General features: G+C 46.7%; 1 protein-coding gene across 1 annotated transcript in view; it reads right to left on the bottom strand.

The window, feature by feature from the left end:
- Positions 1-5,352: 5,352 nt before the first annotated feature.
- FBXW8 (F-box and WD repeat domain containing 8) overlaps positions 5,353-24,463 on the bottom strand; it is a 112,755-nt gene continuing 93,644 nt past the window's right edge. Inside the window, 4 exon segments of the mRNA XM_011928706.1 lie at positions 5,353-5,829; positions 6,348-6,458; positions 9,441-9,614; positions 23,337-23,464. Of these exon segments, the coding sequence (XP_011784096.1) occupies positions 5,685-5,829; positions 6,348-6,458; positions 9,441-9,614; positions 23,337-23,464 (558 nt within the window). The 3' untranslated portion in view covers positions 5,353-5,684.

Genomic DNA, 24,463 nt, shown 5'->3' with positions numbered 1-24,463 from the left:
AGTTGAACCTGTCCCCACCTGCCTGCAGTTAACGAGGCTGCAGCTGAACTCTGCTGTGCTGGAAATGGCGCCGTGTGACTTAAGTAGGCTGATGGAGAGTTAAAAATACAAGTTGCCTTGGCGAGGCTTTTGCAAACACCTGCCTTGCAGGCTGTCCTCCCACACAGCGACCTTGGGAAAGCCAGGAAAAGCTGAGTAGGGGGAGCCAGGGTGTAACCGCACTCCCCGGGCCGCTGGCGGTGTCTCTGTCCTCTTGCAGAATTTGCACATGGCTGTCAGCAGGGGCTTGGTGGTGGACCAGCCTGGTCCTGGGAGGACTCACGACTCTGAGGAGGACGTGGTGGCTGCTCAGCCCTCTAATCTGCTTGTTGACCAAGTCAGCAAGGGACTGGGCTCAATCTCACAGAGGAAGGGCCGGCGCCCCGAGAGTGGCTCTGACGGGGTGGCAGTGGTCAGGGGGCCTGCCGAGGAGCTAGCTGCCATGTCTATCTTAGAGAAACGACAAGGCAGCGTTTGTCCTAGTGTTGGGCAAGGGAAGAAAAGACAGGGCGTGACGGCTCAGCTGGGGGGCTTCCCCTTCCCTTCCTAGGGAACGAAACGGCCCCCACTGCAGAGCAGTCAAACGGCTGCTTCTGGAAGCCCACGCTGGGCGTCAGAGGCCGAAAGTGGGCTGGGAACAACATGGCACCCGCCAGAGCCCAGCAAGAGGGAATCTGCCATTGCACATTAGAGGCAGCCCTTGTCCAAGTCGCCGCAGGCCCCTGCAGCGGTAGCCAGGTAACCATCTGGCCTGGCTGCATGGGTGTCGCGGGCAGGCCTGTGGCTCACAGCACCTCAGCCCGGCCGGCCAGCGCCGTGAGCTCAGTGCTGCTGCAGCTGCTGCTCAGAGCGAAGGCTCCGTCAGGCAGCGGGAGACAGCCCTGTTGGAGCCCCTGTGTGGCCTGCCCGGAATAGCAGCCGCGGGACAGTTGTCATGAGAAGGCTGGACCCTCACCGGGGTAAGCCGTTTCTCTGCAACTGTAAGCAAAGTGGGTTTGCGGTGGCCAGCATCTGCCATGTAACACGTGTGGTGGTAGCCCCTGGAACGTGGGGCCTTCAGCTCTCAAGAGGGGGAATGGGGGTGAAGGACTTCATCTTGGGGGTGTCAGCCTTCCCTTTCAGGAAGGACCAAGCCCTTTTCTTGGGGAAATTCCATTTCCCTCTGATCAGCTGAAAGCCTGGCCTTCAGACAGGGCGGGGAGCTGTGCTTTGTAGAAGGTGCTGCCGTTCATGGAGTTATGTCTGAGACATCAATTATTGCCTGGGCAACAGCAGCACCAGGGCGGCAAATAGCTTGGGTTGCAAAACACACTCTAGTGGCACAGACGAATTCTCGGGGCGGGGGGGGAAGCTGCAGTCCCTTCAATAGTCTGATGAGAGGTAACCACGTTTTTCCCCAGAAAATGCCCTCATGCTCCATTTCACACACAGCGGGTCCTTGAATAGCATCATTTTATTCAATGTCATTTTGTTATAACATTGAGAAAAAAATTGATTCCCTGCTGGGGCCACTGTCTGTGTATAGTCTGGACGTCCTCCCGGTCTGTGAGTTTTCTGGGCACTCGTTTCCTCCCACGCCCCAAAGATGTGCAGGTGAGGTTTGTTGGTGTCTGGTCGCAGTCTGAGTGTGTGTGTGAGGTGAGTGTGCCCTGTGATGGGAGGGCATCCCGTCCAGGGTGGGTCCCTGCCTTGCACACTGAGCTGCTGGGATAGGCTCTGGTTGCCCACCACCTTGAACTGGAATAACTGAGTTGGAAAATGAAAGGAGGAATGAAAAAAAATTATTGTAAAAATTGCCTCCCCTAACCATACAAATGCACAATAGTAAATGACGCTGTACACGAGTGCCCCTTCTGGTGTTTGACCTGTGGTGGAAGGAGGCGCTCCTGACAATTTTTGTTTTGCAAACATTTATTTTGTGATATAACCCACCATTGCTACAACTGCCAACACCCACTGGAGTCACCAAAAAGTGGGTAATTACCTTGTTTTCGGTAATTTTTCTTAAATGTATGTATAACTCATGTCTACTTAATGTTTAATATTAGAAGTGTTTGGTTTCAAGTTCTAAAGTTTGGTGATGTTTTTATGGCCAGCAATATGCTGTGGGAACTCTTGTTTACATCCATTAGCCTATAGTAAAATTAGTTTCATTATACATCATTTTGCTTAAAGTTGCAAGTTCTTTTTTTGAGACAAAGTCTCGCTCTATTGCCCAGGCTGGAGTGCAGTGGTGCGATCTCGGCTCACTGCAACCTCTGCCTCTCGGCTGCAAGCGATTCTCCTGCCTCAGCCTCCTGAGTAGTTGTGATTACAGGCATGCACCACCAGGCCTGGCTAATTTTTGTGTTTTTAGTAGAGATGGGGTTTCACCATGTTGGCCAGGCTGGTCTTGAACTCCTGACCTCAGGTGATCCGCCTGCCTCGGCCTCCCTAAGTGCAGAGATTACAGGCCTGAGCCACCTTGCCCAGCCAAAATTAAGTTTCATTATACCTCATTTTGCTTAAAGTTGCAGTTCTAAGAATACCTATTGATGACAGTTGGTGATAAGTTACTGTACCATGTTGCAGGTCTCCTGGATCCTGGGCTGGGAGCCCCTGTAGTGGAGGTTCTGGGAAAACGCATGTGACTGTGGGTTTACAAAACAAAACCATGGTGGGAGGTAAGATTTCAAGGGAGTGGGAAGACAGCTGGAACCGTGGCATACCAGGGGATTATCACTGTATGCGTTGCCCAAGTTAAAATAACTTGACCAATAAATAAATTCAAAGCATTTAATATTAGAACTACGGACATCATAAAGCAGAAAGCAAGTCCGACTGTGTTTTGAGATGCGACATGAGATCTTCGGCATTTCACCGTCCAGCTCCCCCAGCAGCGTGCTTGAGTCTCTCCACCTGTAGGGGAGCCGGGGATGGAGGCATCTCTGAGACGGACTAGAGGAGGAGAGCAGAGGACCAACTGGCTGAAACCTCGGAACTTGTGAAGGGGTCTGGATAAAGGTAAGGGGGCTTCATTTGGATAAATGTTGGCTTATAAAGGAGGGAAGGAATTTATCCTTCCCCTGTCAGTGTAACTGATTCCAGGATGTTCAGGTTTGCAGCAGAAAACGCTGCCTGAAGTTGGTGTGCTTGAAGATAACAGCTTGGATCCAATAAATTTTCCTTTACAAAACCCAGGCAACTTTCATGAGTGGCAGGTATGTTACAAACAGGCTTTGCGGTGGGAGGGTCTACACTTGTGAGATTTTTATACTGGACCAGCTGCTGGCTGCTGTAATTCTGGGTCTAATGACTTTACACTCAGTTATCTTTAATTGCTGCAAACTAGGAAGGGAGAATGCCCCTGCAAAATGAACTGGGAATGCAGACTTAGAAGGGGCTGCTTTTTGAAAAGACAAGTATTTTCCCCCGTGGTCCAGATGCATTAAGACTATGAGACAGAAAGGGCGGGGCTTGATGAGAACCTTCTAAAGCGAGGTCACCAGCAAGCAGTCTGACCACCACATGACAACGAAGGTAAACAAAACCCTGCATTTGCTGCCTACAGGCCGTCTCCACTTAGGAAGCCATCTGGCTGAAAGGAAGCAGAAACCCTCCGGTCCATCTGCCTGCAGGAGGCGGGGTCCGAAAGCAAGCACTCCGGACGGGGAGGCCACGCTTCCCAGTCGCAGCTCTATCTGCTCCGTTCCCGTGTAGCTGGAGATGAATGTGGAATAGCTGCATACCTTAAGCAATGTGAAAAACCTTCCAGAACCTTCATGATGTGAAGGTTCTAGGCTTTGGAGTCATGGCCAGCATTTCCCGCTGATATATACGCATGTGCAGCTGAGAGGACTCGGGTTTTCTCTGCAATGAGTGTGAACAGACGGTTCCCACGTGGCAGGTACTTCTGCATCCTCAGGTACCTTTTCTCTTCCTCATGGCTCCTTGTACCTTTTTGTTTATCAAGAGTTGTATATTTTGTCTTTTTTTTTTTTGTCAAAAACTGCTTTTGGGCCGGGTGCAGTGACTCACACCTGTAATCCCAGCACTTGGGGAGGCTGAGGCAGGCGGATTATTTGAGGTCAGAAGTTTGAGACCAGTCTGGCCAACATGGCAAAACCCTGTCTCTACTCGAAATACACAAATTAGCCAGGTGTGATGGCAGGAGAATCACTTGCACCCAGGAAGCAGAGGTTGCAGTGAGCCGAGATCAGGCCATTGCTCTCCAGCCTAGGTGACAGAGCGAGACTCCACCTCAAAGAAAAACAAACAAAAAAACCCCCTGCTTTTGGCTTTATATTAACTATTGGTTTTCTATTCCGTTAATGTCTGATTTGTCCTGATTTAACCCCTGCCTTCTGCTTGCTTCGGGATTGTGGCTACTTTTTCTGAGCTGAGGCGCCAGCCCCTCCCAGCCTCATCTCCTGGGTTTTGTATTCAATGCTTTTACTGTCAACTCAGTCTAGAGAGTTTATAGTTTGTTTTTATTAACTTCTTTAAATCCAAGTGAATTCGGGAGTGTCTGGAATTGTCTTATTTTGCTTTTTGTTGGTTTCTCACTATTCTGCATGGGGGTCAATTCCTAGAAAAGCAGGGCCCTGTCTGCGGGTCTGGCCCGTAGGGTGCAGTGTCTCGGGGTTGGAGGGTTCTGTAATTTGGCCTGTATGGTGTGAATCTTTGTGCATCTGAGCTGTTCTTTGTGGCCTTCGTATGGGGTGGTTTTTTGTCATGTTCTATGTGTATCTGAAATTCTATACACATCTCTTGGATCCAGCTTATTAGCGATATTAAGTAAATCTTCCAGATCTTTACGTTTTTCTCACTGAAAATGAGAAATGGATTTTATTGCTCTTTGTAGTTCTATCTGTTTTTGCTTTGATATTCTGAAGGTATATTAGGTGGATGCTGTTGCGTTTAGAACTGTTGAAAATCAAGAGTAAGGCAATGGCTTGCTTCCAGAATACTTTGGAAATGGCAGCTCTGTACCACACTGAACAGTTCTCTCCTGTCCTGTTCATCTTGATGGCTGTCAATGAATATTTAGAAAATATTTGCTTTGTATCACACATCATAGACACAACAGTAAGCAAAATAGTCATTAATGACTAAACTGTGTGAGTATATAATTATAAACCATGGTAAAAGCTGTGAAGAAAAAGTACTGCTCTACCAGCTTGCTACTAGAAGGTGGTGGTGGCAAGTGTCACAGAAGAGCACCCTAAGTAAATACAGGGAAAAGGACATGGAGGTTATTGCCTTGGAGGCCAGGGACAAGCACATCCAAAGGCTCTCGGAGGAAAAGAGCGAAGGGACTGGAGACTGGAAAGACGAACACAGAGAAGCTGGTTGAGCAGGGACCATATGGGACCCCACAGTGAGATCCCTGAGGTGTCCTGAGGGAGCTGAGGCCAGAGCGGCCGGCTGGGTGGGGAAGGCGGCTATGTTTGTGTTGGCAGCATGTGGGACTGGAGCCCCAGCATACACCAGGTTGCCCCAGGCGCCGGGGAAGTGCAGGGGTCAGGGAGACACATGCCGTCAGGTGCAGCACCCTGGGCCGCTTTCTTCCCCTAAACATTTACCACCTGTGCAGAGCCGCCTGGAGTTTTAAGATGGATAAAACTGGTTCTTCCCATTTTTCTCCTTGCTCCTGAGGCACGTCCCTAAACGTGGTTATAGGGAAAGGCCAGTGCGAGGTCATAGTAGTGAGTGGCCATGGCGTCACAGGATGAATGGCAGACAGGGAGAGGGCTCTGGAAGGCCAGCTGGTCCACTGCAAACTCGTAGGCACGGATCAGCCCCCGGTGTCTAGAAAGAGCACAAAGATGGTGACAGGTCAGGGCTGCCTTGCTGACCCTCACCCCGGCTGCTTCTGTCTTTGCAGGGGGCATTCTCCTGAGACCAGAGAGCGGTTCATCTTCACAAAGGTCCTCCGGGCACACAGCATCAGATACTCACAGTCCCAGGCTTAGCGGTCGACGTGGGGGTGCACAAGTCGGATGGGCGCAGTGAGTGTCACAGGGCAAGGACTCAAGAGGATGGGCCTTGCCCCTGTGACAGGATTCTAACCACAACAGACCCCTCAGCATACGGCTTGCCCACCCTCTCTGCACAACCGACAGCGTGGACTCGCCCCACGGGGCTGTCGTGCATCAGATGCTAGGTGCTCAGTACAGGTCAGCATTAATGTTTATGTTCCCAATTCCTAGAAAGGCAGGGCCCTGCCGGAGGGTATAGCCCATAGGGTGCAATGTGTAATGGGGGCGGGGGTTCTATACATCAATCAAACTAAGATGGTCTCTGACTCGCCCAGCCCCACCACTAACCTCCTGTGAGTAGTGAAGCTGTCCAGGTCGGCTTTTCGCATCACCGTCTGGTAGGGCACGTTGGCCGTGATGAGGCTGTGGCTGCTGAATGAGATGTGCTGCACGGGGTGTCTGGAAGGCAGCGGGAGAGAGCTCGTAAGGGGGCATCCACTGGGCCTGCGCACAGCCTGCACTTGCTGCCACAGACCTGGGAGTTCAGAGCTGCAGGGGATTCTAGAATCCATAAAGCTAAGCTTCTCTTTCAGAGGGAACACAGGCCCCCATGGAAGCAGTGTCTCACCTCAGCTCCCAAAGCTCAGGTGAGCAGACCATGCTTCGGGCATGACTTTGTAAACAGGTCTGCATGCCCCGTACGCATGCTGACATCTGCCCCAACAACCTGGTACATTCCAGACATAAAGGACACGCCCTACTGGAGATGAATCAACCACGTGCAACAGAGACTGGTCCATCGCTGCCTCCCTGGGCAAGTCCCTTGAGCTCTCCCAGCCAGGCGCTCCATCATCTATAGAGCACTGGGGGCATGTTCACTGTTGATCCATGAAGGCGCCCCCGATCCGGCTCACAGGGCTGCGATGACACACGTCCCCTGGGTGGTGAAAGCACGTTTGGGAAATCTTGGAACAAAATGGCTCCAAGTCTGTTGAACAGAGGTTTGCGTTTGTTCTGAAACTTTCGTGCAGTACCTGCTGTGGTCACGGCACTGAGCTAGGAGACACTGAATTAAAAAGATGCCTCATCCAGGTGGATGCCTGACCCAGGGAAGGCCCTAGCTAGTGAAGAAGGTAAGATGCAGTCCCAGAAAATGTGACTAACGCTTCTGTAGCACGAGTGAAGTTACAAGCTACAAAGACTGCATGACGCAGAATTAAGTGCTGGGAGGAGCAGGAGGGGAGGAGGGCTGAAAGGGTCTGTTGGGAGGGGTGCACAGGAGGGGACGAGGCCTGTGTGGGCTGGGCCAGGGCTGCTCTCCTTGACGAAAGCAGAGGGTTCTTGGGAGTGAGGGAAGCTAGGGAGCAGGCCCTGCCTCCCCGGGGTTGGGACACCCCCAGCAGCAAAGTGGTGGTGGATTTGGCATGGGGCCTGGAGGATGAGAAAGACCCGCAGAGGGAGGGCAGGCTTAGTGGAGGCCTGCAGCATGGCAGACTGATGGCCCCTGTCAGGCAGGCGAGGACCTGGGCTGAAGAGACTGAGGCCTGGCAGCAGGCACTGCAGGTGAGGCCTTGAGTAGGTCAGTGAGTTCTGGGCAGGAGACCATGTGTCTGTCAGCCTTGTGCTGGTGAAAACAGTGACCGCGTGGGGGACAAGCCCGGGTCGCACAGGGACAGAGGCAGTGCTGGGACAGGGCCACACCTCTGGGGAAGGCCTTCCTTACCTAGGCTTCATCTCAGTGGCCTGTCCCGGGGGTGAAGCTTTGCAGAGAGAAAAATGAGATCTGCTGGAGTCGGGGGCCGGCGGCTATCCCTGAGGACCTGGATGGCTGGTCCAGCAATGCTTTAACTTTAAAACACATACTGAGTTTTCCTCAAAGGCAAATGCTTCCGGGAATTTCGGTGCAGGAGTTTTAGTTGCCATTTGGCACCACCTGGTGGCAATTCAGTGCATCAGCATGGAAGTCAGAAAAAGGGCCCAGGCGACAGGGACACAGCGAGGGGGCGGGCCTAGGCAGTACCCAGGGCTCTGTCTGATAAAATCTGCCAGCCACAGCGTTCGCCAACAGCGCCCTCCAAGGAAGAAGCCGTTCTGCATGTAACCCTGCCGCCTCTTGGAGACACCTGGCAAACTGCCGGCCTTGCAGAAAGAGCAGGTGGCTGCTCAGAGGTCGGTTCACCTTGATTCGCAGTAAGTGGGGAACAAATCTGAGTTCACTGCGAGGGCCTTGCCCTGTTTCTGCTCTTCTATGTTGTCATGCTCATAGGCCACCGGCCCAGAATCATCTTGTTTTTGTAGAGATGGGGTTTCATTCTGTCACCCAGGCTGGAGTACAGTGGCACAGTCCGTGCAGCCTCAAACCCCTGCGCTCCATGGAGCAATCCTCCCCTGTCAGCCTCCTGAGTCACTGGGACTAGAGGTGCACACCACCATGCCTGGAGAATTCTGAAAGAGGCAGGGTCTCCCTGGGTTGCCCAGGCCAGTCTCAAACCCCTGGCCTTCAGAGCTCCTCAGTCTCCTGAGTAGCTAGGATTACAGGTGAGCCACCATGCCTGGCCGAATGTCTCTTCACAGCGGTGTTGAGAGGCAGCGAGGGAGAGGGCCAGTTGCCTTTATCCCCACCTGTCTCAAAGACAGGATCTCCAGTTCGAGGCCTGCAGGGCGAGGTACAGGTGGTGGCGGGTGGCCTCAAGTCAGCTCTGATGAGCCTGCCCTGGCCTGGGCTGCTGCTTTGAAGGTCAGGAGCAGGCTCACTGGAAATGTCTTAACCAGTTAGGCACCAATGGCATAAACCTACCCACATCTGTGACGCCAACAGCCTGTGCTTAGGGTAGTGTATATATATATCTCCAATAGTGGTGTTAAAGGTGGAAACAACAAATTCCTCCTTCACTGGAGCCTGAACCCCTTCATTCTAAGTGCTCTTCTATGTAAACGGCACGAGGACAGTCTAAGCAACGGGCAGTACCATGGTTACACATGACGGACTCGAGTGGAGGACAGTGGCCACGCCAGCCCTGCCTTTCACCTGTGGGCAGATGGGGTGTCACATCCTGGTCTAGCCCAGCGAGTTTCCTATGTTTTCGAGTTCCCTTTTCTGTTTATTAAGATGGAGAAATCCTAAAATAATCAGAATAGCACTTACAAAAAAGTAGTTTCATTCTTAGAGAAAGCTGGGCCTGACTAATGTTCGAATTGTGGCAATCTGAATGATGTCAGAGACAGGAACTGCATCCCCAGTGACCAGCACCATTTCCAAGCCTGTTTCCTCCTCTGCAGAGCGGTGCTGGTATAGCAGCTGGCTCCTAGGGCCACAGTGAGGATTCACCTGGCGAAGCTGGGGGGTAGGGGGCATTTAGCACCATTCCTGGTGCAGGCTGATTAGTGCTGCCTTCCCTGTTCCTACTAGAAACTCCCAAGAGTGTCTGGAATGCATCTTACCCAGAATACACCTCCCACAGCTTTTGGTTCGTCCGGTAATCCCACACGGACACCAGGCCTTCCTCGCCTCCGCTGACGATCTTCCAGTCGTCCATCTGCACGGCAGAGACCCCAAGCTGGTGGGCAGAGAGCGACAGGGCGATGTTACCGCTGCGGAGGTCATGGATCCTCACCCTGGACAGGCCCAAGAAGAGCAGAGAAGGGAAATGGGGTTAGAGTCAAAGATTGAAATGAACAAACTCCCCCTTCACTGTGCTGGACTATGCACGACACTGCTATGAAAAACTCCTCAGCTGCAAACATCGACAATAAGGACATCAACCTTTTATCTCCTCATTAGAGACTGTCAGGGAGGACCCACACCATCTCATCTGAATGGTTTAAAAGCACATGGAGCAAGAAAGACGCAGGCCAAGGACAGTGGCTGACCACTTTACCTGCCTAACAGGGAAAAGCCACCTGCGTGACTGCACGCGCAGGTTGGCCTGAGAAGCCTGTCCCAGCAGTAGGTGTATTGCCCAGAACGGTAATTTTGCTGTTGGTAAAATAACCTGTTAAGGTAGCAAGAGCTACAAAGCCAGACACCCCAGATCCTCACCCGGTTAGGAAAAGAACACTTTTTGGGTATTTCACTTGACTTTGTAAGTTCATTGCTGTCTTGTTGGAAGTGAGAGAGGGAAAGCATTTATACTTGATACGCACAGCAGAGCGGGGATAAAGGTGTGTGTACCCTGGGCAGTCACTGATTGAAATAATTACTTGCCTTATAATAATCCACATTTCTTTCAGAACCTCTTTAAAAACTGCTTTTTATGTATGTTGAATTTTTCACGAGGATAAGTTAAATAATGGGACAGAAATCTTGTATGCACTACAACCACCACCATACTTAGTTTCTACAATAAGCCACAAAGGCTAAAAGTAAATCAAATTGATTACATTTAATAAATGTAAAGATGAGCTTCAGAGACCCTATGATGCAAGTTGAAAAGGAAAAGACAGTCCCTGCCCTGAAAAGACCCCAGCATCTAGCAAGGAACAGGACAAAGACAAGGATATATGATTAAAAACGCATGTCTGGCCCAAAAGCTGGGAGAGACAGGATTCTCTGAAACACGTCCCGTGCCCTGACTCTAGTTATGCGAGCATGCACACACACAACGTCGATTTTCCAAGTTCTGAGGGAAAATTATTTTGAACCAACAATTCTCTACCTAGCTTAGCTCCCAAGTTTGAAGGCATAATAGACTTTTTTTTCTTTAACAGAAAAGGACTCAGAGTGAACTACCTGTGGATACTCTGAAAGAAAGTGGCATAGCACAATACCAGAACAGGAAGACAGATGGCGTAAGTGGGACCTGATGTGTCGGCCGGATCCATGGAGGCACATAGGACAAACCTCCTATTAACAAGAAGAGCCGCCAATGGATCACAAAGTAAAAATATATGCTATGCATGAAAAACACAGCTGCAAATGAGGAAGAAAAAAATGTTACAATTTTAATACTAGAAAAGGCAGATTTTAAGGCAAAAGCATTTGCTGAGAACACTTATAACAATGAAGGGGCGGTTTACTCAATGTTTGGTCAGACCTGGAAAAATAAAACTCCATGGATCACATTTCTTTTTCTAGGTTTTGTTTTTTATTATTTTTTTAAAGACACGGTCTCACTCCCATCACCCAGGCTGGAGTGTAGTGGCACCATCGTGGCTCACTGCAGCCTCAACTTCCTGGGCTCAGGTGATCCTCCCACCTCAGCCTCCCGAGTAGCTGGGACTACAAGCACGTGCCACCACACCAGGCTAATTTTTTTTATTTTCAGTAGAGGTGGTTTTGCCATGTTGCTCAGGCTGGTCTCGAACTCCTTGGCTCAAGGGATCCACCTACTCAGCCTCCTAAAGTGCCGGGATTACAGGCATGTGCCACTGCACCCAGCCTGTTTTTGTTTTTTTGGTTTTTAATTGTTTCTTTAGTCACTATAATCTATTCAGAAATAATCTATTTCTATTTCTTGAATTTTTAAAATCTCCAAATGTGAAAACTTAGATGAGTAATTGGCTTTCTAGGAAAGTAAGAATTATCAAAACGAATCCCCAGGAGACAGAAAATCCAAGTAGATAAAATAACAAATAGCAGCCTGAGGAAGCCAGCAAGGGGCAACAGTCCCTACAAAAAAAGAACAAGTCACTTTGGCCAGACCTGTAAGGACGAGCTGCCTCCAGGGCTAAGTTAACTGTTTCACAGCCTAGGAAAAGGAGGAAAGCTTCCAAATTGTCCATGAAGCCAGCATTCTATTACCAAAGCCTAAAGCTGAGAGCACGATCAAAGAAAACTACATATCCCAGTGAAATATCAAGAACAGACTCCACAGCAAGATGCCACAGACAAGGGAATCAACAAAAAACCACCTGGTCATGTCCACGGAGCCCGAAAGAAATGGGATGAAACGTCACACCCATCCCAGATGCGGCAGTGAGGCACTGCCACCACCATTATTTCACATCGCTTTTTAAAAACTAGACACAATTAGACAAAAGGAAAAAATGAAAAGTAAAAAATTGGAAAGTGGGTAGACTTCTCATTAGTGAGAAGGGACAGTCCCAGAGAATTCAGTAACACAGAGTCAAAGATAAATTTATATGCTAAAATCTAGTTTAAAAAATAGAATCAAAGAAAATGTCCCATTTGTAACAGCAGTTAGAGGCAAAATACTCTATAGTAGTTTTCTCAGCTTGGAGCTCTACCACATATATTACACAAATTATAGAGGGCGCAAAGAGTTAAACATAATTAAACTATAAAAAGATTCAAAGGAGGACGGCCTTTCTAAACAAAGTACAGAAGGTGAAAAAAGGGTTTAACTTTTTCCTGTGGGGGCAGGGAAAAATCAGAAAGTCAGTCCAATGATAAACAGAGGAAAATGTTTGCAACAAAAAGGGCTAATGTCTTATAATAAATGCCTTCAAATCAGTAAAGAGTGATAACCCATTATTAAATCGAGAGAAAAGATAAGAAAAAGCAATTCACAGAAAAATACTAATGGCTTTTCAACATGTGTAAGATGTTTAAGTTTACTGGTAATAAGATAAATTACACAGTAAAACTACAATGCAATGCCACTTGTCACCGATCTTGCCAGCAAAGGTGAAGTATGGTAATGCCCTACGAGGCACTGTGTGGCTGGGACACGTGGACAGGTAGGTACTCCTAGACAGCTGAGGCGAGCACAAATCCTTCTTTGGGGAGTGACTTGGCAATATCCAACCAAACACCACGTGCACCTCACTTCTGAGCCGGCAATTCCACTTCAAGGAGGTAGCTACACGAGTGTCCACATACGCGCAAGGCCAGTCACCAAAGCACTGACCTTGTTGCAAAAGAGGCTTCTGTTTCAGACAACATGTTGACGGTTCCACTGCAAAACGCTTAAAAATGCTGGATAAAATCCTTTTAAGGGCACTGCTGAGCTCACATAGTGACTTCCCCAGGACCTGAGCTGAAAACTAGATAGGAGAGGGTGAGCTGCAACTTCAGTTGCCCGCGTGGTGGGGGAGCCTGCTGGCAAGCGCCAGGCTCGGCTCCGTGGTTTCGTCAAACACACTGAAGGGCCACCCAAGGCAGGGAGCACAGAGTATGGAGACTCCTGCTTTCAATACAAAAGCATGAAAGTACAGTCTCTGAAATTAAATTCGGGAGATAGGCTGGAAGCAGATCAGAGAATGGGTGAATTAGAAGAAAAATCTGAAGAAATTACCAAGAATGGAGCACAAAGAGATAAATATGAAAACTGTGATAAGAGACATGAGGGACAGAAGGGGTGGTGCCGCATACGCCCCAAGTTCCGGAAGGACAGTTACCAGCTGGTGTTTCCCGGAACTGATGAAAGACATGCATGCCGACTCATGCACATGACCAAATACAAAAGACATACCTAAGAGTATAATTAGAAAAATGGGAAAACACAAAGACAAAGAGGTCCTACAAGCAGCCTGAGAGAAAAAGACATTACTATTAAGGAAAGATAATTAGACTGACAGGAAAAATTAGACACATTTTCGCTGTGATGAACTGGAATGACTGGATGTAGGTGACGCGATAAACTAGCTCATCAACTGAGTGCTAGTTAAAGCAACTATGGTACATCCATACAGTGGGACCCGGGACAGAACTACACAGGCCGACTGGCAGCCGTGCGCACAGGTGTGTGCTGGGGGGCACGTGTTTAGGCCGCGTGGGTGCGGACAGCCCCCGGAGAACGCTCAGCATTCAAGCGGCCACAATGAGGGAGGCTGACAAGGCTGCTGGGAAGAGGGTGCGCTTCGCCCTCTAGGCTACTCTGCTTTTGAGCCCATTTTGAATGTGCCTACTTCCTGTTTGAATAAAACCAAACAATTTTGAAGATCAAATTCTGAAACCACATATTTGAAACATTAACAACAATTACCTTGGAGAAGAAAGAGGGCAATAAAGGAGGCTTTTGTGTTTTATTCTGGATGCTGCCATGTTTAAAAAACAAGAATTCATTCATGACCCGGAGGCCTTCAACGGTCACACTCTTTCTTGAGCTGAGAGGTGGATGCGCGGGCATTCTCGGTTATTCTTGAAACTATGCACACCTTATATACGCTCCCATACACATGTTCTGTTTCATAATTTACAAAATAATACTTTCATCTATTTCTTAGATAAGGTGAAATAAAACAGGGTGGAACAGTACGTCGTTTTAGAACACAGAGGAGACACTCTTTCTTCTTCCCGCTAGGCCGTGTAACTGACAAGGCAACGCAAGTGAATAGAGAGGTCCGTTGCTACAGATGCTGTTCAGTCCCTGACTTGCCAGTCAGGGATCTGGGAGCAGAAAGATGCAGAGAGCCTGAAGACGACTTTGAAAACAAAGGTCTCCCTCTGTTGCATTTACAGACACCTATCCTTAGGCACGCGTAGGTAAGAGAACTCGGGCTGTGTGCGCAGGGAAGAGAAAAAGTATAAATGCTGTAAAGAGAACTCTGACTTTAGGCCATAATGGGAACTTGAAAAGGGTTGGGGAAAGGGGGAGCGGAAGTGTTTACCAAGTACTTTTCAGTGCATATTTGGTTAATCAGAGTCTATTCTGCTATGGTGATTTCCATAAAGAGCTCCTCTGCTGAATATTTATACTCCATAATTTACAGTTTGGCTGTTAAGGAGACAAAGGCAAACACAAATTTGGTCCAGAAGTTCAAAGTTTGCCATCTGTTTTCCTATTGTATTTAGATACCAGCATGGATGGCTCCAAGCAAAATAAACAAATAAACCAAAAGATACGGCCTCAGTGTATTTTATATCACTAAGAAAAAAAAAAAAAATAGGCCAAACCAGCCTTGAATTTCTCCCCCTTGGGAAAAAGGAAAAACATTTTTCTGACATCTCCTTAAAGAAGCACCACTCTGGCTTCTCGTCGACAGAAGCAGGAGACAGCACAGTGTGCTAAGTCCACCCAAGCCATTCAGATTCACATGAAGAAACAGGTATCTGCCTCGGACATCTGACAGCGCACAGCACCGGCCCGAATGCCGTGCGCCTTGGCAAAGCCCATCGTCAGCTCAGCGCTCAAACCAAATACTCGACGCTGGGAAACAGGTAGCACAGCAAATGGGCACCAGAATATGCCAAGACAACCGATTCCAGGGACAAAGAGGAGCCAATGGTAGATACTGTGAATCCCCATCTAGCGAGTATTTCATCAACTTTGCCCGTTGAAAGGAAAAATAATTGGTCTGAAAGCTGTAATTGTATTATGTTTAATATTCATGGTTGGGCTTGGAGGACAGTTCCAACACTCCCTCTCTCCAGCCCCTCTCTAATGAAAATCACGCCATAGGAGTCGGCAGTAGCTCACCAATTAAAACAAAAGACACCAGAACCTTCCAAAGACTCCAACAGAGGAGCATCCATCTGATGGGCAGGAAAACGCGCTGGAACCGAGAGGGAGGCACGCTCTGGTTGGTCCTGTGTTAAGAGCTTTGAATAACTTATTATAACACTTGCAGATGGAGCAAATGCAACATTTACGCCCCAATCACTCTCTCTAACAGCAGGCAGCAGTAGCACGAGCACAGCACACAACTTTATATTTGTCAGGGCAAGAAGCAAGCGCCGAGACTCTGTAATTGGGGGTCACAACTCAAGGCGTGCTTCCTATTGGCTTGGCTTAAATACTCCCGTATGATAATGAGGCACACGGTAGCTGATGGCAAGCTGAAGCCTATTCAGTGTCTGGCTCGGCAGTTTCATTAAGGAGGACCTGACCTTCAGCTATGTTTCTACCCAGAAAACAAAGGGAACAAGCAATAAGGTATTACAATGTAGGCTTTTTTTAATGACCAAATTAATTTTAAAAATAGTATTGTTTTAAAGAAATCAATACATGATTCTGTTTGGTTTCACTGAACCTGGGCTATTAAATATTAAAGAGGATTTTAAATATAACCTTATATGCCAAAATCAATAGGTTTATCTACAAAGTACTGACAATGGCCTTTGGTGAAAGATTCATTTTAAATAGCAACGAGAAAAACATGTATTTTCAGGTAGAACTGCCAGTTTAATCCAGCTAGGCTAAGCTTAGCGCTGTCTGTATTTTAAGGCTGTATCTCTGAAGTTTAGAGTTCTCTGAATAGAGAACATACAATTCTATGTGGCCAAGATTAACAAGTCTTTCAGACTGGTCACTGAACCTTTCTGGACCAGCATTGATGGTCTTGAACCAAAATTCTGAGATCCATAACAAGTCCACCCAGTGGACAAAGATGATAATGTATATAATGCCAAGAAAAGCACATGGTCCCAAGTTGGAAATACTAAAACGTTTAGTTATTAACTAAGTCATGAGTGTTTCCTATATACATATTGTTACTTTCATATACAGTGACACTGTTCAACATGCCTGACATTTGGAAGTTTACTGTTATATTACTTATTTTAAAAAGGGTGAGGCATTGTAATCAAAAAGCTGCATAGTGTGGTAGTGCCAGAATACAAGACATACAGATCAGTGGAATAGAACTGAGAGTCCGGAATAAACCCTCAAAGTTACAGTCCATTGATTTTCAACAGTGGTGCCAAGACAACTGAATGGGGGAGATAACTGTCGTTTCAATAGATGGTGCCAGGATAGCTGGATATCCACATGCAAAAGAATGAAGTTTAGGTCTCTACCTCACACCATATACAAAAATTAACACCAAATGGATCACAGACCTCAGTGTAAGAGCCAAAACTATAAAACCCTTTGAAGAAAACTTAGGAGTTAATCTTTGTGAGCATGGGTTAGGAAATGGTTTCTTAGCTATGACATCGATAGCACAAATGGCAAAAGGAAAAAAAAACAGACAAATGGAGCTTCATCAAAATTGAAAACTTCTGTGCTTCAAAGAATACAATCTAGAAAGTGAAAAGACAACCCACAGAATGGGAGAAAATATTTTGCAAATCACGTATCTGATGAGAGATTTGTACCTGGGCTATATAAAAAAAAACTCTAATAACTCAATAATAAAAAGACAGCCCAGTTAAAAAATGGGCTGAGGATGTGGATAGACATCTCTCCAGAGAAGATATACAAACAGGCAATAAGCACGTGAAAGGATATTCATCACCACGGGCTGTCAGAGAAATGCAAATCTAGAATTTGAGACAGTAGCAAGTGTTGGTGAGGGGGCTGAGAAACTGGAACCCTCATCCAGTGCTGGTGGGAATGTAAAATGGTACAGCCACTATAGAAGACTCTGGCAATTCCTCAAATGGTTTAACATAGAAGTACCACACAGGCCAGCAATTCCACTCCCAGTGTATTTCCCCAACCGAACTGAAAATACGCATCCACAAACAAACTTACACATAAATGATAACAGTAGCATTATAATAGTCGAAAGGTGGAAGCAACCCAAATGTCCACTAACTGATATAAAGAAAATGTAGTACATCTGTACAAGGGAGTATTACTTGGCCAGAAAAAGGAATGACATACCAATACATGCCACAACTTGGGTTTATCTTAAACACATTACTAAGTGGAATAAGCCAGTCATAAAAGGTCATAGATTACATCATTTCATTTATAGGAGATGTTCAGGCAAATTCATAGAGAAAGTAAGTAGATGAGTGGTTGCTTAAAGCTGGAGGGGATAAGGGAAAGGGTGAGTGACTGCTAATGGATGTGGGGTTTCTCTTTGGGGTGAAAGTGTTCTAAAACGGACTGTAGTGATACCTGCACAACCTTGTGGACCTACTCAAAACACTAAATTGTACAATTTAAATTGGTGAATTATGTGGCATGTAAATTAAATCTCAATACAGCTGCTAAAAAATAAACTTGAGACCATGGGGGAAAACACTGGAATTTGCTGGCTCAGTGACTTAGTAACCCAATTACAGCCTGACATTTGCCCTTAGCACCAACTTTTGGTTCTCCATAGCACAGCATGGATAAGCTTCTCCCTGCTAGATCCCCAGTTGCATTGGTGAAAATGAGCAGATCACAGATAAGAAGACTGACAGCTACAGAATAGGAAGGGTCCTCATTTAATACAGCCCTTGACTGCCAACTACAGTGCTGACTTAAGTCACTGAAAAGAAAGCAGGACGTTCTGATTCTCGCCAGGACGGAGTAAGCCCACTGCTGCCTCTCTCCTGTCGACTGCCAGCAAAACCTAGGGACAAAACACAAAAACAAACACCTGAGGACTCTGGGGAGTCAACGCAAGCCGATGGATTGCAGAGGAGACTCAAACCCATGGCTGTATAGGGGAGGAGTTCCCCATTTTTTTCCCTTTTTCCTCCTGCAGCCTTGCCCTGAGTATGGACTCCAACATGCAGAACTGTGTAGTGGTGCAGGAAGCTAAAACTCCAATAGAAACTCCATCTTTCTGACCAGAGGGACAAAAGGGGCCCCTGCAGTCCCCAAAGAATAGGGGTGAGGGTTATTGTGGGGTTCTTTCCTCTTTCTTGTGGCTGTGCCACAAGGACAGTCCCCAGTCACATGCTGCATGGTGGCGGCGATTCAGGCAGGTAGAACTCTGACAGAAACCCTATCTTTCTGACCAGAGAACTATAAGGGAGCGGAATCCCTGAAGGCTGGAAAGTGTAAGGATTAAGAGAGGAGAAACCTCAAGAAAGGGATCACATAATACTGTGTTTAAACCCACAGAAGTCCCAGGCTCATCCCTGGGCTATGTGGGACAGATTCAAAGCAGGCAGCAATGGCTTTAAGAGCTCAACTAAGACTGAACCACTGCCAAGCCTCAGACTAACCCAAGTGGCACATGCGCAGACCAAAAACAGCATAGAAACTGAACAGCTTTGGAAAGCGAACTGACACTGGAGTCACCACCCACAGAGGGTAAAACAGAACTTGCCGTCTGAACCTAAGCAGGGTGACTGCCTGTTTAAAAGCAAAACAAAAAAATCATTCGTTGGAGGATTACATAACAAGATCCAGAGTGTATGCAACACGACATCCACAATGTCCAGAATACAATTCAAAATTACTTGACATACCCCAAACCAAAAGCCAAACAGGAAAATGTGACCCTTTCTTAAGGGAAAAGACAATTAACAGATGTAAACCCTAAGATAAGCCAGTCTGGGAACCCTCAACGACTTTAAAGAACTTGTAGCTATATTCCACAAAGTAAAGGTAAAATGCATGGGAATACTGACAGTGACAACCTCAGCAGAGACACAAAAACTATGTATATAAAAAGAAATGAATGGAAATTTTTAACCAGGAAAATATGAAATCTGAAATAAAAAATTCACTGGATAGGCTCAACAGCAGAATGGAGATGGCACAGGAAAGAGTCCATAAACCTGAAGTTAGAGCAACAGAGATGGTGCAATCTGAAGAACAGAAAGAAAGATCTGGGAAAGAACATGAACACAGCTTTGGTGTCCTGTTGGAAAATTTCGCAAGGTTTAATATTTACATTATTGAGGTTATCAGAAGGAGAGGAGAAAGGAATTATTCAGAAAAACTATTTGAGGAAGTAATGGCAGGAAACTCCAAATTTAGTGAAAGACATAAATATTCAGATTCTAAATGTTTAATAAACCCCAGACAGGGTTTAAACTAAAAAAAAAAAAAAAGTGATTACTTCCTGCAGACTCTTCCTTAGTGACTCATTCAAGCTTCTCATAAATGTGGATTCCTAAGCTATTAATTCATTGTTGCCTTCAGTGAATATATACTTTCATTTCATTGAAAACACCACTGATTCCAAGAAGCATCATTACTTTGTGTAACTTTTTAAAATGCTGCCATTTTATGATGCTATTGTAAAAGTCCATTCTGATTTCATAGATGTGAAAATGGTTTTTTTTAAACATACATCTTAGAATAAATAGAAAATATACTGTGCTAGCACCCGCCAAACACCAGACAGTGTGTGGTAAGTGGAATGGACACGAGCAGCCAGTCCTAACACCAATGTGCATCACTCCCTGCCCCGTACCATTACTCATTGCTCTTTCTTTTTAGTCTTAGCAAGAAGAGACAAAATATGCATTCAGAAAAACTCACTGATCTACACTGATAAAACTCTTATGCACAATCTCACTTTTCTCTCCGCTCCCATCTTTACAAGCCTTCCCTCCCAGCAAGGGAAAAGCATACTCTAACATTAACTCAGTTTCCACCCCAATCTTTCTCTTGCTCTTCATCAGACTCTGTTTATTTTTTAGTTTTTCTTTATTTTTTGAGATGGAGTCTCGCTCTATCACCCAGGCTGGAGTGCAGTGGTGTGATCTTGGCTCACTACAACCTCTGCCTCCTGGGTTCAAGCGATTCTCCTGCCTCAGCCTCCCGAGTAGCTGGGACTACAGGCATGAGGCACCATGTGTGGCTAATTTTTGTATTTTAGTAGAGATGGAGTTTCACCATCTGGCCAGGCTGGCCTTGAACTCCTGACCTCCAGTGTCTGGGTTTTCTTGAGTGATAGGACAGACACTTTTTCATTTTTAATTTAAGCCCACTGTCCCCCCACACCCCCAAAATAAAACTCCTTGCAAAATCCCACCCATGTTTGCAAACTACTTAAAACTGATTCCTTACTTTAATGAAAACATATTTTTGTCTTAATCTGGGGCAGTTTTATGTACCTTTAGAGTCCATCTCATTCCTAAGTTATTTATAAAGCACTAAGAGAATGCAGTGGGAATTAAGTTTTTATTTTTATTTTTATTTATTTATTTATTTTTTTTTTGAGGCAGAGTCTCGCTCTGTCACCCAGGCTGGAGTGCAGTGGCCAGATCTCAGCTCACTGCAAGCTACCGCCTCCCGGATTTACGCCATTCTCCTGCCTCAGCCTCCCGAGTAGCTGGGACTACAGGCGCCCGCCACCTCGCCCGACTAGTTTTTTTGTATTTTTAGTAGAGACGAGGTTTCACCGTGTTAGCCAGGATGGTCTCGATCTCCTGACCTCGTGATCCGCCCGTCTCGGCCTCCCAAAGTGCTGGGATTACAGGCTTGAGCCACCGCGCCCGGCCTGGGAATTAAGTTTTTAAAATAAAATAGGAAGGTTCTAGGGTTTGTAAAAAATTGCATCAGTCAGTAAGTGACAGCCAAGGACATAGTTCTCTTCATAATATTTGACCCCTTACTCCCACTTTTGACATAAAACATAAGTTATACAAGCCTGGGCCGGCATCTCTAATAAGATCTTATTCATAGCTATTAAGCCTCTGAGGGAAAAAAAGCAAGATTTCCCTCTACCACACTTAGTCTAGCTTCCTCATTCCTTTTTCCCAGATGTGCAATTTTTATTAAAACAACAGATTTTAAACCCCTAAATTCTAAGCTGCTGACCCAGCAATCCTGACTCAGGGAGTATTCTTACATATGATGGCTGGCCCCTAATGTACCAGCAGTGGGCACACAGCTGGCACTGCTCTAGGACTCACACTGGATAAATGCCAATTTGGATGCCCCACCTCCAACTCTAAGTCACTAGTCTGTTCTTTTCATCCACAGAGACAGAGCGTTTTTTAAAAAATGTAACATTGGCTTACTAATAAAATGGACTTAACATAGTCAAATTTGGACTGCAAACTGACCAGAGAGCCCTCTGACACTATGCATGGAACACCTCTCTGGCAGTGCGTACATAACAAGGCAGCCTACTCCAGAGGAAAAGTCAGCTTTACTGAGTGTGTACAGTCATCCCTCAGTATCCACAGGGGACTGGTTCCAAGACCCCCTGCAATTCCAAAATCCACAGATGCTCAAGTCCCCCTATACATATAAAGTGGTGTGGTATTTGCATATAACCTACACACATCCTCCCATAAAAACCATCTCTAGATTACTAATAATACCTAATACAATGCCTACACATAGCTTCATTATGATTCAACATAGTACCTGGCTTGCTGCAAATTCAAGTTTTGCTTTTTGGAACTTCGTAGAATTTTTTTCTTAATATTTTTGAAATTATGCAGAAAGCAGAGGTTTCTTCTCTGCAACACCCTTCTGGTTTCCAGTGAGCCTAAGCTGTGGCTGAAGATATAAATGGTCACACTGCAAGCACACTCTGAGCATCATCCACCATCCCAAAGAGCCCTCCACACCGCCTCTCCTCAAAAACAAGCAGCTGCCAGGCCCCTGTGTGGAGATCCTGGGAGAGGAGCTTGGAGCCTCTGCATAGCTCAACCTGAAAACTAAAATGCGGGATTAACTACAAACTGACTTGATTCTTTTGTCATGCCACATGTAGGGCCACTTATCAAGCCTAGTTTCTAAAGAGAACTAGCCCAGTGCGTGCCCAGACACACTGAGGAGTTCAGTTCTCAAGCACTAGAACATCAGGCATTTTAGGAGGCCTTGAAGAAAAATGATTATTTTTCTCCCCCAATAAAGCATACTCACATCATCTCCTTGCTCTAAGCTGGGGGCGGGTATCTAGGCGTGAAGGTCGGGAGTTGAAAATATTGTTTGACAGAGTAACTATTTTTGCAAGCTGCTGCACTGGCGGGACAGAGGCCTGGGATCTGGCACAGAGGAGTACCCGCCTCACGATCTGACACCCGCCTCCGAGCAGCCCGCCACCTGCAGCCCGGGGCCGGGCCCAGGGGAGGGGGCACCAGCCGCCCCTGGCCCTCAGCCATGCTACCTCTCTTCGGGGCACTGGATCAGACACAGCAGATGACCGGCCAAAAAAAAAAAAGGAAAGAAAAGGAAAAGAAAAAAACAAGGAGAGAGGAAGGGGGGAGAAACCTAAAATTTGGACTCAGAGGGTCTTTTCAAACACTTTAATCCTTTCGTGCTGATGGTTCCTGGGGTGCCCGGGGCTGGCACAGGCCCCTGTACTGGGAAAACCCGACTCCCTAAGCCAGTGCGTTAAAGAGAAGGCTGCTAATCAGCTAAATAGAAACTGGAATCTGTTCACAAGAAGTCTCTCTTTCCCTCCATCACCAGAGGGACACCACCGGGTTCTGAAATACACTCTTGACATCATTTGGCAGCAAACCCTATTTTGTGGAACATGATTCATCCCTTAGGTTATTGTTTTTAATATTAGAAAGTGAGCTTTTAAGTGCCAAACAAATTTTGCAGCAGGGGGACAAAAGATATTCCAAGTGGTCTCCCTGGACCTTCTACCAACTGCGTCCACCAAATGGCTTAAAAGAAAACCTTCCCGTGGTGCTTCAGAAATGAAGCAGAGACATAGCGACATCCAACTATTACCTAATACAGGACTTTGTTCTCCGAGTCTCGAGTGTTTATGGAATCAGGGCTGAACTCAGGTGGGCAGAGCTGTTGAATGAGAACCGGGCAGTGTGAGCAGCGCAGTGGGGGCTGGGTGGCCAGGCCTTGGCCGAAGTCGTGGGGCTGCAAGGCAATGCCCTTCCAACTCACGTACCTCCCGTCCATGTTGCCACTGACCATGAGGTTGGGAGGGCTGTCGCTGAGGTTGACACATGTGAAGTCACGGAGAACGTTACCCAGCTTCAAGAGGCGGCGTCCTGCTTCCAGGCTATATACCAGGATCTGAGAGAGGAAGAGAAATGTGTGGGCCCACAATTCCATACACCAGGCCAACATCAAACACTTTCATTTCACTATCGTGGAAGGCATGATCCTTACCACCCAGCTCCCGTGAAGATGTTCTGCCACTTAATTTCCTGATCTTTTTCAGGTTACTGATAGTCTAGGACATGGCTATTAGAGTGCCAAAAAGAAATGCAAAGGAAGAGAGAAGGAAATCCCGCGAATTCCTCAGGCCAAGGTGCACACTCAGGCCACAAAGAAAACACGGGGAAATCAGGTATTCTAATTTCTTAACAAAGAGAAAGCTGTCTGGAAACTGTGGGGCCACTGACTGCTTCTGATTTGGAATGAATGGGAAAGCTTGCAAGGCATCAGGAAGCTTGCAGATGAGCCAGCATGAGTTCTCATCTGAATTTACAACACAGGCGGGAACAGAAGGAATAGTACAAGGACCAGGAAGATGAAGCTTGTATAGTTAGCCACTGGATGCTTCCTTCGGACTGAACTACAAACCAAAACACAAACTCACTTCCAAACACTTCTCTCTTCACTCTCTGCTTGCTGGTTTTAGGATGCTCTGTTTCATAGGGTATGAAAGTAATAAGAAGGTACCCCTGATTTCCAGACAATGCATTGTTACATTAGAACACCTCGTGTCTTCTCTCTAGCGGGGGGAAATTTATGTTTTTTGCTTTAAAAGTATTAATTCAATTCAACTTAATTCAAAGAACATTAAGTGCTTGCTATGTGTCAGTCACTGTTGTAGGTGCTGAGGACACAGTCAGAAGGCTCCTCATTAACACACACACAAACACACCAAGTTCTGAGCATACTTTCTATCCTAGTGATCATGTTGATATTTCTAAATTAACGAACTCAAGTTTCTGGTTTTTTTGCGGGGATGAGGGGACAGGGTCTTGCTCTGTCATCCAGGCTGGAGTGCAGAGGCAACATCACAGCTCACGGTAGCCTCGAATTCCTGAGCTCAGGCAGTTCTCC

This window comes from Colobus angolensis, unplaced genomic scaffold, assembly GCF_000951035.1.
Source record: "Colobus angolensis palliatus isolate OR3802 unplaced genomic scaffold, Cang.pa_1.0 Scaffold79, whole genome shotgun sequence".
Taxonomy (NCBI): domain Eukaryota; kingdom Metazoa; phylum Chordata; class Mammalia; order Primates; family Cercopithecidae; genus Colobus; species Colobus angolensis.
This window is presented reverse-complemented; position numbering and strand designations above follow the sequence as displayed.